Source organism: Spermophilus citellus, assembly GCF_964194105.1.
Source record: "Spermophilus citellus genome assembly, contig: SCAFFOLD_55, whole genome shotgun sequence".
NCBI lineage: Eukaryota > Metazoa > Chordata > Mammalia > Rodentia > Sciuridae > Spermophilus > Spermophilus citellus.
The window spans coordinates 20,691-39,819 of NW_027672793.1; the positions used below are offsets into that span (position 1 = coordinate 20,691).

General features: G+C 35.7%; 1 protein-coding gene across 1 annotated transcript; it reads left to right on the forward strand.

The window, feature by feature from the left end:
* Positions 1 to 17,358: 17,358 nt before the first annotated feature.
* On the forward strand, positions 17,359 to 18,867 carry LOC308640614 (beclin 1-associated autophagy-related key regulator). The gene has a single exon (XM_081312449.1). The coding sequence runs from the start codon at positions 17,362 to 17,364 to the stop codon at positions 18,838 to 18,840; it is 1,479 nt and encodes a 492-aa protein (XP_081168575.1). The 5' UTR covers positions 17,359 to 17,361; the 3' UTR covers positions 18,841 to 18,867.
* Positions 18,868 to 19,129: the final 262 nt, after the last annotated feature.

Consider the following 19,129-nt stretch of genomic DNA (forward strand, 5'->3'; position numbering starts at 1 on the left):
ACTCATCAATCTCCAGTCTTACATCTTACTATATCCATTTCCTGCCTTGTGCATGACCATTTTGAGATCCCTTGCATCAAGACATCAATAGTCCAAAATGATCAGATTTGGGGGTAAAATATGCTGAATATTAGAGGTCAGTTACACAAGAAGAAAGCTATAAAAAGTGGTCTTCATTTAAAGGTGAAAATAAAAAGAAAATCTATAGACTTCACTAGTTAAAATAAAGGATCCAAAATTTATGAGTCTCAATAATTTGAATTATACCTGTGAGTCTCTTCTTTTGGGGGAAGGGATATGGGGACATTGCTAATGAGTTTAAAGCTCAAACTGTTTTTTATGAGACAAAGAACAGAGAAGTAAAAAAATATTAAAGAAATTGTGATATCATTTTCGTAAATAAAAATATAGACATATTTATTCACAAATTGTTTAACCTTATAAACAGTTATAAATGTCAATTCACTTCCCTCTGGGTTATGTCCTTGTATTGGAAGAAAACTTTGCCTTAAAATAACTGCATTCACAAACCCTCAAATAATAATAATAATAATAATAATAATAATAATAATAATAATAATATGACATGGGAATGATTTCAGGGTTGTGAAGCATACCTATAATATAAGTTACTTGAAAAGCCATCCCGGAGAATTTTATACACTGTCCGAAGACATATATGTATAAATTATATATAAAAAGTGTTTATGAGTTTTGTAGTGAGGGTGCACAAGTCCAATACACAGTCTTTATTTTTTCTTGAGTATTTTTTTGTTGTAGATGGACATAATACCATTAGTAGTTGTTTGTTGGTTGGTTTTTTAATGTGGTGCTGGGTGTTCAACCCAGTACCTCTTGAATGCTTGGGAAACACTCTACCACTGATCCATAACACTAGTCCCTAAAGTCCCTTACTAATTTTATTTTTCTTTCTGGGAGTGTAGGTGTGTAGTGCAGGGGATTGAATCCATGGCCTTATATAAGCAAAACAAGCACTCTACTGACTAAGCTATATTCTCAGCCCTGATCTGTAGTCTTTTAACAATGACAATGGAGCAGCCTGTCATTCAGACTTTGATTCTGTGCCCACTTGACTCAGGTTGGAGGCAGTGCCTGAAGACTTGACCAATCAATCTCTTTGGTGAAACTGTCCAATCCTCATGCAGCCTGTGATGAGGGGGCGGGCTTCCACAATCTTCTGTTCCTTTGGTGTCTGGAGCCCACCATTTTTTCAATCTTTTTGTAGACTTTCTATTCTGGATCTGGAGCCCAGGTTTTTGTGTTATGCAGAAGCTGAAAACAAATCACAGGGAGAACCCTGAGAACCCTGAAAGCCAGGAAATGGTAAGTGTGCTTGTTATCTGGAGACTGGGTAGGAAGGTGGCTTAAAGCTGACAGGAGTGGCAATGGTGGAAATTGGCAGTCATGGCTAGGGACTCTTCCTGGTCCTCTCCAGAATCTTGTGGCTAGAGGGTCTCTTTGGGGCAGCTTAGCCTTCACCTGCCTCTGACTAGTCTAGTGAGGCTTAGATCAGCAGTTGAAAACCTGGGCATTTTGTTCCATAGTTGTATGGTGGATTTCAGCTTCTTTCTAAAGCCCTTTGTGGGCTTCCATGTGCCATGAGTCCAGCATGTCTCCAGATTGCATAGTAAAGACTGAAATAATTATCAGGAGAGAACCACAAATCCATTTGTTGTACTCATGCATGAGATAGGCTGTTGATTTTAGGGCTTGTTACTCATGAGGGTTTGTCTACTTATTTATTTATTTATTTTATTTAGTGTGTGTGTGTGTGTGTGTGTGTGTGTGTGTGTGTGTGTGTGTTGTTTTTTTTTTTGGTACCAGAAATTCAACCCAGAGGCATTCATCCACTGATTCACATTCCCACCCCTTTTTTTATATTTTTATTTAGAAACAGGCTCCCTTTGAATTTCTTAGGGCCTCATAAATTTGATGATGCTAGCTTTTAATTCATTCTCTTCATGAGTCCTGAGATTTTTAATGTAGGGGAAGCAGTATCTCAAATCCAGAAAAAAAATGAATTCCAGAACTTCAGTTTAGCTCTCCATAGGTCTCAGAATAGTTTTCTAGCTCTCTGTTTTCTAGCTCTCTGTTCACATATCCAAAATTAGGGTTCTCTGTTCACAGTGAATAAGTCTTAAATAGAATAGATACTATGACCATGGAATGTGGATAATGGGCCTCACTCTAACACACCTGGTGGCTAACTGAAAGATATGTTAATGAGCACCATTAAAGCCTATTTCAAATGTAAAAGACCTTGAAGCCCATTTGTGGGAACACCTTTAACAAATCCTTTGTCCAGGGGGTATTCCTGATTGAATTTGAAGAAAAAAGGATTGGTCACCACTGAAAGAATAAAAGTGAACCCATATGGTAATCAGGATGCCTTTTCCAAAGCCTATTCTAAATGCATTATGCTCCATGTTCTGCCCAAAACCATTAGTAAACTTCTAAGGTGGCATACCAAAATGAGTTCTATTTCTTAGATTTTTCTCTTCAAAATTTATGAGACAAGCACCCAGATGCAATTGGCAAACTGAGAAATTTTGGCTCATCTCAAAACTCCACTTTCAGCCTTATAAATCATTATTTTCCCATGTTTTATTTCAAATGGATGCATCATTTATGTTTTTCTACAAGAACTGAAGTGCATTTTTAAAAGATTTTAATTTATCACTCTGAGATTTTCATATGAGAAGAAAGCAGAATAAAATTAGATGACATTAAAAACAATGAATCTCTCCTAAATGAGATTTATGTGTCCCAATTAAGAAATTTTAAAAACTGTAATGAGGGTTTATTTATTTATTAATGTATTTGTTTTTTTTAACTTATTTATGATCAGACCATTTTATTAAAATAACCCACAGAAGGGGTTGGGGTTGTGGCTCAGCCATAGAGCACTCACCTAGCAAGGAAAAGGTCCTGGATTGGATTCTCAGCACCACATAAAAATAAATAAATAAATCAATAAATTACCTACAGAAACATTCCAAAAATTTTAGGAAACTCTTCTGGTGTGGCAGGAAAAATAAAAGTGGGACTAACTTGAATTTAAATCACATGCTATTTCAATCTCTCTCTCTCTCTCTCTCTCTCTCTCTCTCTCTCTCTCTCTCTGTACTGGGGATTGACCCCAGGGCCTCATGCTTAGAAGGCAAGTACTCTACAAGCTTAGCTATTTACTCAGCCTCATGTTTTTTGGGGGAGAAGACCAGGAATTGAAGTCAGGGGCACTCTATCACTGAGCCACATTCCTACCCTCATTTTGTATTTTACTTAGGGACAGGGTTTCACTGAGTTGCTTAGTGCCTCACCATTGCTGAGACTGGTTTTGAATTCATGATCCTTTTTTTTCAGTCTTGTAAACAGCTGATATTACAGGCATGTACCACCATACCTGGCCAACTTTAATCTTGAGGGCTAAAGTACACAGCAAATTAGATCAAAGTACACGTAGATAAATTGGTACATTATTTTATATATATTCTTAGTTGTTGATAGACCTATATTTTATTTACTTATATGTGGAGCTGAGAATTGAACCCAGTGCCTAACATGTGCCAGATAAGTGTGCTACCACTGAGCCCCAGCCCAGCCCCCCCCCCCGTACATTTTTTATGGGGGACATTGGAGATTGAACTCAGGAACACTTGATTATTAAGACACATCCCCCAGGGTTATTTAATTTTACTTTATTTAGAGACAGGATCTCACTGAGTTTCTTAGCACCTCACTTTTGCTAAGGGCGGCTGTGAACTTTTGATACTTCTTCCTCAGCCTCTTCAGCAACTGGGATTACATGCTTGCACCAACACACCCAGGTCTTGGTACATTTTTAATACCTGTTTTACATAGATTTTAACCAGTAGCCTTAACTTTTTTCTAATATATTTTTGACTTGAATCCATAAACCAGAAATCAGTGAAAGAGAATCTATTTTTTATCTCCAACACTGCTTTCAGTTATGACAGAGTCTGAGTTAAGATTCCCCATTAAAGAATTTACTATGTGTTGGGTCTCATTCTGACCTCACAAATGACCTAGTTCTGAGTTTTAGAATATCTGAAATGATGTTCCCAGAGATTCCAAATATTTTGGAGTATTTAGAAAACACCACTATCTGAGTCTTGCTTTCCAGGGACCAGTTTGAATTTTAAGTTTGTAGCTTCTGAAGGGATGGACTAATTGGATGCTTTGCAGCTGGAAGGCATTTTCTGATATACTTTCTATCTAAAAGGTACTTCATTTGTTTCCTTTTATTAGATACTGTGAATAAAGATATAATAAAAATAGATGTGTTGCAATATATTTAGCAAAAGAATCCCAATTCCTTTACATATATATCCAGAGTTATTATTAGTGGATTGTATGATTTTTTTATGAAGAATTATTATTTATATCTTTTCATTTTTTTAAATACTGGAGATTAACTCCAGGGCACTTTACCAAGTCTCCAACATTTGTATTTATTTATTTATTTTTGAGAGAGGGTTTTACTGAGTTTCTTAGGACCTTGCCAAATTCTTGAGGCTGGTCTTTAACTTGAGAATAAACCCCCAGTTTTCTACCTCTTATTCTCCTAAGCAACTGGGAGTACAGGCATGTACAAACTTGCACTGCTACCCCAAATTATTACTAGTGGATTCTGTGGCATTTTTATTTTGGGCTTTTACTTATTTATTTACTTTTTTTTTACAGAGAGGGAGAGGGGGGGAATTTTAATATTTATTTTTTAGTTTTTAGGCGGACACAATATCTTTGTATGTGGTGCTGAGGATGGAACCCTGGCCGAAACCATGCCAGTCGAGTGCAATAACACTTGAGCCACATCCCCAGCCCTTTATTTTGGGCTTTTAAAGAACCTTAATGCTTATATAAAAATATATTTATTAAATTTATATTATCACCACATTTTTACATATTTGTCTACCCTGGAATCCCTACTAATTATGAGATATTTGCTTGTTTTTTTTTTTTTTTTTTTGGTTTGGTGCTGAGTATTGAACCCAGGGGTGCATACCACTGAGACACATCCACATTACTTTTTATGTTATATTTTGAGACAGGCTCTCAGTAATTTGATTGTAGCCTTGTCATGTTAATGAGGCTGTCTTTGAACTAACAAATCTCCTGAATCATTTTTCATAATTTCTAGAATTTCAGGCATATGCCACCATACATGACAATTTTAGATTTTTATATTAGCCATCCCAACAGCACTGCATGGGCTGCAGAATTCTATTTGATTAATGCATTAAATCCCTGAGTCAAGTTTATGTGAAGTAGCCAGTGTAGGAGTGTTGTGTAAAGATTAGCAAGGATTGTGGAATGTGATAGACCTTATTATCTAAAGTACATATATGAAGACAGAAATTGATATCAAGATACTTTATATACAAACAGAGGAATGAATTTTTTTTCTATAAGTGTAATAAGAATTGCATTTTTAAATACTTGGCATTCCATTGTCATGTATTTAAAAAATGAAACAAAAAAAATTTCTTTATATGTATTGCTGAAAATCAAACTCAGTGCTTTGTGCATGCTAGCAAAGTAGTCTACAACTGAGACACAACTCCAGCCCATGTACCCAGCTTTTTATACTCTCTTTGTAGTAATCAGAAACAACTTTAAAAATTAAAATTGCATTTATATCACTTTTCCTAGTCCAGTAATGTATTACCAACTAAATTTATTCTTAGTATTTTTTAAAAATAATATAATGGATGACTGTTATTTTTTCCAGAGATTATTTTAGCACTTCTTTAGGGCTTGGTGAAGGGTCTTCTCTTTTTTTTCAGAATATGGATATCTCCTATTATCAAATGGGTCCATGCTAAGTGAGTTGAAAATAATTATTTTAAAGTTCACACAATACACACATTTGCAAGACTATAGGGGCAAATGAAAGAACAATATTCACAACCAAGAAACTATTTCCCATGGAAGCATAGTATCAGTGTCCAACCTGGAGTGTACTCCAGATCTTTCAGTGATAAGGTTGTTTAAAAACCACAACAGTAGTAGATTTTTGGGATCCTCTAAAGTACCCTGAATTGCTTTAAATCATTTACTCTTCTTCAAAGTAAAATTTTTGCTACCTACTTAAAAAATAAAGCACTATGAATGAGAAAGGTGAATGAGACTTAAGTTCTGTGGAAGTAATGAGGTTGACATTTAATTATAGTTTATAAATAGTCAAATAAGAAGGGCCTTAGAGTTGTCTCATCTTTTTCAACACATGATATCGAATAGTTAGATGAGCTGATATGAAATAATGAAAATGCATTTCAGGGAAGTGCTATCACAGAAATTTTCAGGGTAGAATCTTGGAAATGTGGGGAAAATATATTCATATACATGTGCATTTCTATAAAAAAATAAGTGATAAGTACATGAGTATGAGGGTAAATTCATTGTGCCTCATGCATTGTAGGTGGAAGGTAATGATAAAGTAGTAACTGAAGAGATCCAGAACTCTATCATTGTGGGAGACATTAATAGCAATTTATAAAAAGAAAATATAGTTAAATCCCTTTAGATTTACGTCTTTCCTCTGTTCTTCTTATGAATTTGATTCTGCCAAATGAGATTATATGAGTATCGTTCTCTCTGAATTTATGTTTTCTTTTGTTTTTAGAATTTTGTCAGCTATGTCATGTAAAGCCCCGTCCTAAACTCACTTTGGGGGCTCTTTTACCACCTGTTATAGAATGCAGAGCAGAGACCCACCTCACTCATTCTGTGCAATATATTGACTTTTGTCAATCTTTGCAAACAATGATTGGAAGAACAAGCATATTGGAGGGTCTTTCATATCCTATAATATGGTTGTCAGACCTTGTGGGGTTAAAGGGTAGTTGCTTGCTATGTTAGAAAAATCTTCCCTATGAGAAGGGCTTATCTAAATTTTTTTGTTTTGGAAGCCCCATAAACAGAAGAGAAGCATTTATGGTTACAAACACAGGAATGCCAGAAGTGTTTAGATGTGAGAAAATACAAAAAATAAAATCTTCTCTTAGAGATTTTAGAGGTAAAATGTTTATTTCTGTTTTCTGTAAGAAAACTAAAATTTCTCTTTGGCCTGGCAATATTTTGATGTTTTAAACTTGCTTAGAATCTCTAACTGTGTTTTGAATTCACCTATGCCTGGCTATCTCTTGCCAGATAACCACACTCTCTAAAATCTTACTGGTGCCTCATAAATCCTGGCTCCCACTGATCAAATATCAATTCTAAATCTCAGTGGCAGTTCATAAATTCTAATGTTTGGAACTGAATTTATTTTCTTCCTTGAAATGTTAGCCATGTAGATCCTTAACCTGCTATCTGCCTTTGTATTATGCTTGTCAAAATCTTGTTAGCTGTAAGTACTCTAGACACCCACCTCCTTTATAACTTTTTGTGCTGTAAAAACTTTTTCCTGAAGATCAGGGGGATGATCTCTAGCATGGGGTTTTGTAAGAGACAGTCCTGGAGAGCTTTTGTGTACACAATACAATCTTGATTTAATTTGATTTAAAATTGGAGTTGCTGGTCTTTTCTTTGTGTTTTGTTTCAACATTAACCTTTTTTTTTAACTGCACTGTAAATAAAATCAAAGAACACCACAAAACTCTTGTAAATGAGCCAGGTGCATAATAGTCATTCTTTACTGAAAGCACATTATTCATTATAGAGATGATATAAGCTTAAAAATTAAAAGCTAGCTCAAATATGAAGGGAGCTTAGGAGTTAGAATTTTTCTTTCAGAATATAGGTAGTAAAGTAGGACAAAAGAGAAAATGTGAAGCATAAATATATTAAGTAATATTCAAAAAATTACCAAAATATTTATTACAGAAAAAAATCATATCTACAGAAATGGTTCAAAAGAAGCATTTTTTTTTGTCAGGAATAAACATTGGACAGGAATGGAAGTTTTGGTTCTCTTTTTAAGTAGTTTTACTCATAGTGAATAATCTTTACACTATTTCTGCATTTTACTGGTTGGAATTAATTATAATTCATATATCTGCAAAAAAAGGTACTGAATGCAGAAAAATATTATTGCTCATGTTTAAATCACCTACATTATTTGATCTTTCCCTTTTTAAACAAAAAATCTGCATAAAACCATCTCTTAATAGATATCTCTATCTCTATATTAGCAGCAACTGAATTATAAAATATGCTATGATAACTTGTCTCTTCATGTACTTATAGACTATGAATTTGCTGCTTAGCCTTTTGGTATAATTTTCTATGGTGTTCTCTTGTTATTTATGTCTCTATGTCAAGTTTTATACCAAGCTCTTAGTATGTGCCTTAATTCCTCTGTGTAGCAATGTAGGATCCATGTCTTATTTGTGACACTTTGTTCCCAGAACTGTGTCTAAAGGGAAACATGTACAAGATGATTATCCAGGAAAAAATATCTATCTAATATTATATTTTATTTTATATTTATTTATATATTTATATATACATATTATTTTTATTATTTAGAAACACACTTTGGTCTGAAACTACAGTGATACTAGTGTATTTTAGTTTGAATTGGTTGTGAGAAACAATCTAAAAAGACTTTTCTCTTTGTTGGTTGGTGATTTCTGCAACATCAGGAACCTAGTAAATAATGGCAGAAATAAATAAGTAACTCTTTAGTTTGAGGCAGAACCATCAAACTAGATGATGTTTTGCTTCTGCTTTCTATCTTGATCATTAGAAACATACCTTTAAATTTACATGGAACACTTTTGGAATTCTGTTCTGTTAGTTATTCTAAAAAAATCAATGAAAGTGAAAAATAATGCAGGAAAGATAAATAATTAATTTCAAACAATTCACTTCTTCAAATAAACATTTTTTTTCAAATTACCAAAAATTCTGAAAAGTTAGAAAAGTTAAAAGCTTTAGAAATAGTCTAAGGCAATTTCTTTTTTGCTCAGGACAATAGACTATATCTCCAACTCATTCCTCTCTAGAATTGGACTGTGTGCAAATATGAAAAACGAAAGTGCTAAGATGCCTCACATGGCTTATAAGTTTTAAAATCCTGACAGGAGCTCAAATCTGCCATTTTTCTATTTTACAAAATACAAAATCTTAAATCTGTATACTTAATAAACATTTGCAGAAGTGTAATTCAAAATGACCTAAAAAAATGAAAAAAAAATCATTGAAGGACTGACCCACTGAACATGAGGGACTTATAATATTAAAGTTCTTATATTAAATGTCTTTTTATCATTGTCAAAATTTTCCATGCTTACATTATCAATATATTAATCAAAATTTTTAAAAATTTAATAGTAAATATCTTAGTTCCTATTTTACTTGGTCTTTTAAAAATTAATATTAATTAATATTAATAATTTAATGCTCATACTTGTTAAAGTATGAAACATATACTTTAAAAGCTATGGCTATAGCAAGTGAAAAATCCAACCTAATTTCCTTTTAAGATTGGGAGCCATCTCATCACAGAGGAATGAAAAGTTAATTTCTGCTTCATTATAAATTACTGTGATTTGTAAACTTGCTTGAAATGCCTGCCAATGCCTTGAACTCATCCATGTCTGGTGTTCCCTGATGAGATAACAACTCTCCCTGAAACTTTAGTGATGACTCATAAATTCTGGCTTTCCCTGACCAAATAACAACTCACTCTGAAACTTTAATTGTGCATTATAAATTCTGATGTTATAATCTAAACTTACTCCCTAAGTACTGAACCATTTAGACGATTAACTTACTACCTGCCTTTGTATTTTGCTTGTCAAAATCCTGTTATTCGTCTAAGTTCTCAAGACTCCCCCATTTTGCAACTTTTTGTGCTATAAAACTTCAGTCCTAGAGAACTAGAGTGCTGTCTTCTTTTCCCATGGGTTTCAGGAGAGACTATTAGGCTCAAATGCGGGACTCCCAAAATACCATCAGAGACCAAGATCAATGTAAGCAGCAAAGAGGTGTTTATTGAGAGCTAGCTCAGTCCTCCACACAAACAGCAACTGGTGGCTTAGAGGCCCTGAGCCCGGATTTTGCAGCAGTTTTATGCACTCTTTGGGGAAGACAGGTACCTCACATACACCATAGCATCTCTTAGGAAATCATCACAAACCTTGGGAAAATCATAAACAATTCTAAAACATGATTAGTACATTCACAAGTGGGAACAAGTTGGGTAAGGGTGTTTGGATTCATTTGAACTGATTGACTTAGGCCACAAGGGGAGTATGTGCTGAACTATATGGTTTCCCAAAATGTTATCAACCACCATAAACTAGTTGAAGGGTCATCTGGCATCCCAGGTGTTTTCCCTGTCTCATGCTGATTGGTGGCTGCTAGGGAGTTGCTATGGGTCCCCACATAGCCTGACTGAGTCAGGGACACCAGGCACAGCAAATCTCTCCTATTATTTGTAGATAAACAACTCTTCGGAATGGGTATGTGCCTAGGAGTGCTCTATGTGTCTTTCCAAGGACAAGGGTCATGCCCCTTTCCTTGGACAGTCTTTTCTCTGAGGTAGAGGCTGGTTTATCACCTTGTAACTTATGTTTTTTTTAGTGTAATTTTTATCTCTAGCTAGACACAATGTCTTTTTTTCACTTATTTATTTTTATGTGGTACTGAGGTTTGAACTCAGGGTCTTGCACATGGGAGGTGAGCACTCTACTGGTGAGTCACAATCCCAGCCCCTTTGTGTTGTTTTTATTGGGCATTTTTAATTAGGGGGTTTCTTCCCAGTTCAAAGTTTAATCTGTCACCTAAAAAAATTTTAAATAAAATTTGATAGTTATTGTCATTACTTTATATTAATTCCTGAATAATATACAAGCATATATAATCCATAAATTCAAATGACCTTATATGTAAGTTTAAATGAAAATGTTCTGTTGGTTGGGTTAGTTCCCACTTATGTAAAAAAAAACAAAAAAACAAACAAACAAAAAAAAAACCAAAAAAACACCTTGCCTTAAAATAACAGCAGCCTGAGACCCTGGGGTACATTTCTCAGATTTAAATTAAAAAAAAAAGCAGCACTCAACAACTTGAAATTCTAGCCCTTATTCATGCCTGGATTGGATAATATTCCCTGTCACTCAAAAAAAGGGCTCACTTCTCTTGTTAGAACAGGACGCAAGGAAAGACCACTGACTCCAATTAAAATCAAATTAAAGCAAGCTTATTATTTCGACCGGCCGGGCTGCCTCTCCCTCCCCAAATGGCGGGGAACAAGACAGCCCCGAGGCTTCCTTGTGGCCCAGTTTTATAGCCCAAAAAGTTACACAAAGGGGGATTACAGATAACAACACTCTGAGGAGCATAACACAAGTTTACACTTTTGCTGGCCCCGGCATCAGAATTTATGGAGATCTTAGAGACTCAGAGAGGGTCATTATCCAGCCAGGGAAGGCCAGAATTTATGAGGCATCACTAAGGTTTAGGAAATGGTTGTTATCTGGTCAGGGAAAACTGGACCTGGGTGAGTTCAGGGCATGGGCAGGCATTCCAAGTAGGTTCAGAATTTGCAGTAATTTATAGTAAAGCCGAAATTATCTTTTCATGGTTTTATGGTGAGATGCCCAATATTAAGAAAAGATCAGGTTGGGTCTATCACTCTCAGATTCAATGTTCATGATCTGAAGCCCCTTCCAATCAAAAACATTTTGTGGGAACTGTCCAATCCTGTGTGTTATCAGGGAGAAGTGGGTGGGCTTTCACTTCTTATCTCCTGAGTCCTCCATTTTTGCCATCTGTAGTCTCACACTTCAGAGTCACAGGTTATTCTGCTGTGCAGGAACTGAGGATCCCAAGTAGCCCTACTCCTGAGAACCAGGCAATGGTGCATGTGCATTGGCCTAGCAAGGGAGGCTGGGGAAGGAAGAATATTGGAACCACAAGACTGGCTGTGTTGAAAACAGGAGCTAGCAGATTAGTACTCTAGGCAGTCTCTGGAGTCGGCTGGCTTAAGTCCTCCACTGGGTCACTATGTCCTCAGTCCTACTGGCCAACCAGGTGGGGTACATGTCAGTGGCTGAGACACTTTGCTGTCTTCCTTATGCTCAAAGGTCATCCTCAGCATCTGCATAAAATACTATGTGGCAGGTGTGTTCCTGCAGCTCAGATTCTGAAGATTGACAGATGAAATAATTATGAAAATAAAATCTACAAGGGCCATTTTCCTGCAGGAGAGGAGCTGTCATTTTGGGGTACCTAATTTCCTCTTTATCTAGCTAATTTTCATTTTGATATTTTTTTTTATTTTTACTTTCTTCATTATTATTATTTTGTTAAAGTTAGGTGAACTGAGGGATACTGTACTACTTAGTCATATCCTTGGTAGTGAAGCCATATTTACAGACAGGTAGTTAGTGTAGGTAAATTGGGTGTAATATCCAGTAAAAGCAAGAATGAACACCATATTGAGTATGGAGTCCAGGAAAAAGGGAATTGAAAATGTCCCCAAGGCCCAGATCCCATCCCAAAGAAATTTTAATGAAGCAGCTCACAGTAAACATGGATATGATAATCCAAAAGCCCTTCCTGCCCAGATTACTTTTTTAGCCCACCTATCCTCCACACTTTGGGCCTTTCCACCTATATTCCATCACTGCAAGATACAGAACAAAGGACAGCAATGTGACAAGAATACAGAATAGCTGAAGGAAGACCTTAGCTAAAAAAAAATCCCTTTTATGAATTCTACCTCTTGGGTCCTCTTTTACCTATGGGGAGAAATCTTTTCTGCTGTCATTTAATAAAGCTTCTACTTTCCACTCTAAACTTGCCTCAAAGTGCTTCTCTGGAGTTATATTTCAGCATCAGGGAAGCAAGGACTCTTCATCAGTAAACAGCCCTAACAGGTTTAAATTTATTTTGAGAAAGGTCCTATCTAAGTTGCTGAGATTATTTTTGATATGGTTTGATTTATCTAGATTTTGCTGTTGCAATAAAGCATACTGTTTTTACATAAATATTTATTCATACGGGGATCTCATTTATATTGTGTTTCTTTGATGATTATTTTAATATTATAATTTCATAATATATATGAATAGTAGGTCATGATAAGTTCTTTTTTTGCTCTTATAATTGAAAAGATTTTTGGCTAAAGTTACATATAACTTTGTAGATAAATTTTAAAAATTTATGCTTTGGTTTCTTACTTCATTTAAAGTAAAGCTTGTCGATTTTTTTATTATTGCATTATTGTTGTATTTAATAGTTAGGTTTATTTTGACATAACCCTAAAACATGGAATATAATTTGCTCCCCTTCAGTATCCAGTAGTTCCCCTTTCCCTATTCTCCTACTTTCTTCTATCATATATTTATTTGTAGTTTTTTAAAATTATTGCTTTATAGAATACACATAAAAGTAGACTTCACTGTGATATATTCTTGTTTGTACATAGCAATTTTGGTGAGATATATTATGGGTTAATTTGAAGGAAAATTATCACCTTTATAATGATGAATTTTATTATCTGTACATGAGATATATAATTTAGTCTTTTATGTGCTTTTTGTGATTTTTATTTTCTCATAAGTTCTACATATTTTGTTTCTAAAAATGTACACATGTGAAATACCACTTGCATAAGGCACCCATGTAAAATTTATATGTAGTGTTTTATGCTGTGTTTTAGACTGGATATATTATGAAATGTGACTGGCCCTAGTGACCATTTTTCCTTCAGATTATTATTTATCTCTTCCAATATGTGTATTGTATTGAGCAATGCCCTACAGCCTCAAGTGTTTGGAAGAGTACTATTACATACTTATATGTTATCATGGTCACATATGCTCTACTTTCAGTAACTCTCTGTGATGGGGAGTATCATGTATATTCAATAGCAAAATAGTTTCCACAAATAGGTACAAATTTAAACTTCTTTTGAGTTAAAGATTATTAATTTGTTTTAAATGTTCATCAGTATTACTTAATTTTTCCCATGATGGGTTTTTATTTTTCATTTCTTTAATTTCTAAAGATTTTGAATTTTTATAGTTAATAAACATATCTCATGTATAAATTTGCAGTTCAAACTTCTGTTCTTTATATCTTTTTGGATTAAAAGATGAGAAAATGGATTAAAAAATGCAGCTAAAGTTTGATATCAAGAAAAAGAAAAAAAGGTTTAAATTATTTTTAAAAATTGCCTTTTTTCCCCTCATCACTTATTATAGGTTTCTTGTGTGATTGTAAGTGTAGGTTATTTAAAGTGGATTCTAGGGCTTATCTTTGGAAATTATTACAGGAAAAATAAATAAGAAATATCTCTACACTATGGCTGCAGGAAAATGAGTAAATTTCCTAAAATCATATGGTAATTAAATTGTTAAATGACAGCTTTACTAAATATCCACTGCTTAAAGAATTTTCTTCTGGAATATTTTTGGTAGTGAATCGTGAATTCTATTATCTGGATTTTGCATTTTAATATAAAATCATATGGAATGAAATTTGGCCAATCCTAAAAATATTCATACATAATTTGTTGTTTACTTAATGATATGTTGTGGAGATAGCAATTAATGAACATATTTATTTTTAGAAATAGTTATTTTCTTGTGAGTTTCTAATAATCTTTAGATTTATTTCCTTACTGAGTCACTCAGGGCCACTGATGTGGTTTTAGGTTTTTTTTTTTTTAATTTTGTAATCTCCAGGCATTTACCCTTCTAAGAAATCTTCTTTAGAGCTCTGTTTTTGAAGAGTATCTTAACATGAAAGAAAAAAAATAGTTGTGTTTCCCCTAAAATCTATTCTCAATGCACTCTCTTCAAAATGGAGAGAAAATAATATTTCCTCAGACTGACATCCCTGTGTTAGGAGCTAATAATACATTGATGGTCTTTGAAGAAATTTCATACAGCTCTTTCTCTGGGTAGTTTTCTGTGGGCTGCTGAATTGCCATTTAATATACAGATACCCATGTTTCTTCATCCATATGATGGGAATAATTTTAGAGGGCACAGATGAATAATGCTCTTCATGGAGGCTATAAATACCTATATGTTCTGTAGTGCACAGCTGACAAAGCCCCTGGAAGACACTGTGCAGATACTAATTGGTTAACAATTATCTGCCACTCACTTAAATTTTCTTTCAAAAGCTTGTAATAACTTTTTCACATTAGGCATCTATGTCCTCCAAATTCCCAAGTATAAATGTTTAAATCTTTCTTTTCTAAATTCCAGGTTCCATTTCTCTTGTGGTTTAATGTGGTGCAAATAATTATGTTTTTTTTCTTTCTTTTACATTGTGTTTCTAATAAAAATGTTCTTTGCTCCAAGACTATATTTCCCAAGTCCAGCTATGTTTAGAAAATGACATAGAAAATTGTATTTGATAATTTATAAAGGAGAGTTGAGAATACTTCTTGCTCGTGTCTCACTTCCTTAGAAACTGAACCAGAACTGTGCTTGGTCCTGAGAAGGGAGCACCAGAACCAATATATATATATATATATAATTTGATTGATTGTATAGTCTCTTCAGAGAACTCTGTTCAGATCCTTGGCCCATTTCTCGATTGGGTTATTATTATTATTATTATTATTATTATTATTATTATTATTATCATTATTATTTTTTTCTTACCTTTTTGAGTTCTTACCTTAGAGATGTACCTTAGAGATTAGTGCTCTATTTGATGTGTGAGGGGTAAAAATTTTATTTTAGGATGTAGGCTCTCTCTTCACCTCACAGATTGCTTCTTTTGCTGAGAATAAACTTTTCAGTTTGATTCTATCCCATTTATTGATTATTTGTTTTAATTCTTGTGCTATAGGTGTCTTATTAAGGAAATTGGGCCCTAATTCCACATGATGAAGATTAGAGCCTGTGATTTATTCTATTAGACACAGAGTCTTTGGTTTAATTCCTATGTTTTTGATACACTTGGAGTTGAGTTTTGTGCATGGTGAGAGATAGTGGTTTGTTGAATAGGCTATCTTTTATCCAGTGCATGTTTTTGGCATCTTTGTCTAATACATGATAATTGTAATTTTATGCATTAGTCTCTGTGACCTCTATTCTGTACCATTCTTCTGCATTCTGTTTCTTTTTTTTATTGCAAATGCAATGCTGTTTTTGTTACTATTGCTCTGTAGTATAGTTTAAGTTCTGGTATAGTGATGTCACTTGCTTCACTCTTCCTGCTAAGGATTCCTTTAGCTATTCTTGGTCTCTTGTTTTTTCAGATAAATTTCATGGTTGTTTTTTCTATTTGTATGAGAAATGTCATTGGGATTTTGATCAGAATTGCAGTAAATCTGTATAGTGCTTTTGGTAGCATGGTCATTTTCATAATAATAATTGTGCCTATTCATGAGCAAAGTAGATCTTTCCATCTTCTAAGATCTTTTTTTGATTTTTTTTTAAAGAGAGAGTGAGAGAGGAGAGAGAGAGAGAGAGAATTTTTAATATTTATTTTTTTTTAGTTCTTGGCGGGCACAACATCTTTGTTGGTATATGGTGCTGAGGATCGAACCCGGGCCGCACACATGCCAGGCGAGCGTGCTACCGCTTGAGCCACATCCCCAGCCCTGATTTTTTTTATAACTTTCTTTTTTTTTGAGAGAGAGAGAGAGAATTTTTTTTTAATATTTATTTTCCAGTTCTTGGCTGACATAACATCTTTGTATGTGGTGCTGAGGATCGAACCCGGGCTGTACGCATGCCAGGCGAGCGTGCTACCGCTTGAGCCACATCCCCAGCCCTTTGATTTTTTTCTTTAGGGTTCTGTAATTTTCCTTGGATAGATCCTTCACCTCTTTCATTAAGTTGATTCCCAAGTATCTTTTTTTTTGCAGTTATTGTAAATGGGGTAGTTATCTTCATTTTTCTCTTAAGATTTTTCACTGATATACAGAAATGCCTTTCATTTATGGGTGTTGATTTTATATCCTGCTACTTTGTTAAATTTTTTTATTAGTTCTAGAAGTTTTCTGGTGGAGCTTTTGAGTCTTCTAGGTATATAATTATATCTTGCATTTGCAGGTAAATGGATAGCATTGGAGAAGATAATGCTAAGTGATGTTAGCCACTTCCAAAAAAAAAAAAAAAAGCCAAATGTTTTCTCTGATATAAGGAGGCTGACTCATAATGGGATAGGGAGGGGGAACATGAGATAAATAGATGGATTCTTGATAAAGAAGAGGGGTGGGAGGAAAAGAAAGTGGGCAGAGGATTAGCAAGAATGGTGCAATGTGATAGAGACCATCATCAAAAGTACATGTACAAAGACACAAATTTGTATCACCATACTTTATATACAATCAGAGATATGAAAAAATTGTGTTCTATACATGGAATTAGAATTGTAATTCTTGAGGCCATCATGGCGTCTCCCAGTGGGAAGGGAGCCCGGGCGCCCGAGACTCCTGGCTGCGGGCCCCAGACGCTCGCCCGGGACCTGGTGGACTCCGTGGATGACGCTGAGGGGCTGTACGTGGCGGTCGAGCGGTGTCCGCTCTGCAACACCACCCGCCGGCGGCTGACCTGCGCCAAGTGTGTCCAGAGCGGCGATTTCGTCTACTTCGATGGCCGGGACCGGGAGAGGTTTATTGACAAGAAGGAAAGGTTAAGTCAACTTAAGAGCAAGCAAGAAGAATTTCAAAAAGAGGTATTAAAAGCTATGGAAGGAAAATGGATAACAGATCAGTTGAGATGGAAAATAATGTCTTGTAAGATGAGGATTGAACAGCTAAAACAAACCATATGTAAAGGAAATGAAGAAATGAAGAAAAATTCTGAAGGCCTTCTGAAAACCAAGGAAAAGAACCAGAAGCTGTATAGTCGAGCACAACGGCACCAAGAGAAAAAGGAGAAGAGTCAGAGGCACAATCGCAAACTTGGTGACCTGGTAGAAAAAAAAACCAATGACTTAAGAAGTCATTATGAGCGTCTGGCAAGTCTTCGGCGATCCCATATATTAGAGCTCACCTCTGTCATTTTTCCAATTGATGAAGTAAAGACTGGTGTGAGAGATCCTGCAGATGTGTCTTCCGAGAGCGACAGTGCCATGACCTCCAGCACTGTCAGCAAGCTTGCCGAAGCCCGGAGGACAACTTACCTCTCTGGAAGATGGGTCTGTGATGATCACAATGGCGACACCAGCATTAGCACTACAGGGCCGTGGATTAGCCTTCCTAACAATGGGGACTACTCTGCCTACTATAATTGGGTGGAAGAGAAGAAAACAACACAGGGGCCCGACATGGAGCATAATAACCCTGCACACACCATTAGTGCTGCCTTGTGTTACGCCACACAGCTGGTCAACATTTTGTCTCATATACTTGATGTCAATCTTCCTAAGAAGCTGTGCAACAGTGAGTTTTGTGGAGAAAATCTCAGCAAACAGAAATTTACTCGAGCAGTGAAGAAACTCAATACAAATATCCTTTATCTTTGTTTTTCTCAGCATGTAAATTTAGATCAGTTACAACCACTGCATACCCTCAGGAATTTAATGTACCTGGTCAGTTCAAACTCGGAACACCTGGGCAGGTCGGGACCTTTTGAAGTGCGAGCAGACCTTGAGGAGTCCATGGAATTTGTGGATCCTGGAGTTGCTGGAGAATCAGATGAGAGTGGAGATGAGCACATAAGTGACGAGGAAACTGATCTGGGCACAGACTGGGAGAACTTGCCAAGCCCCCGGTTCTGTGATATCCCTTCCCAGCCTGTGGAAGTCTCCCAGAGCCAGAGCACCCAGGTGTCCCCACCCATTGCAAGCAGCAGTGCTGGCGGGATGATCTCCTCTGCTGCGGCCTCGGTGACTTCCTGGTTCAAAGCTTATACCGGACACCGTTAATAAGTATGGACTGCACACATGCCAGATTTGTACCACAAAAGCTCTCCCACTGCACTCTAGGGAATCCTGTTTAGTTAAGATAGTGCCTGGAACAAAAGGAAGTTAACCATTGTTTTAAGCAGGGAGAAGAGCATTTTTGCTTGTGAGGTAGCTGTGATGGTGACCGACATGCTTATGATGTAGAAGAGGGCACAAAGGTTCTTCTGTGCAGACCTGTGCACGTGGTTGGTGGTGTTTGTTGAAGTAGTTTTTCTGGGTACCATCTGGTCCCAGGCCCCGCAGGCCTGGT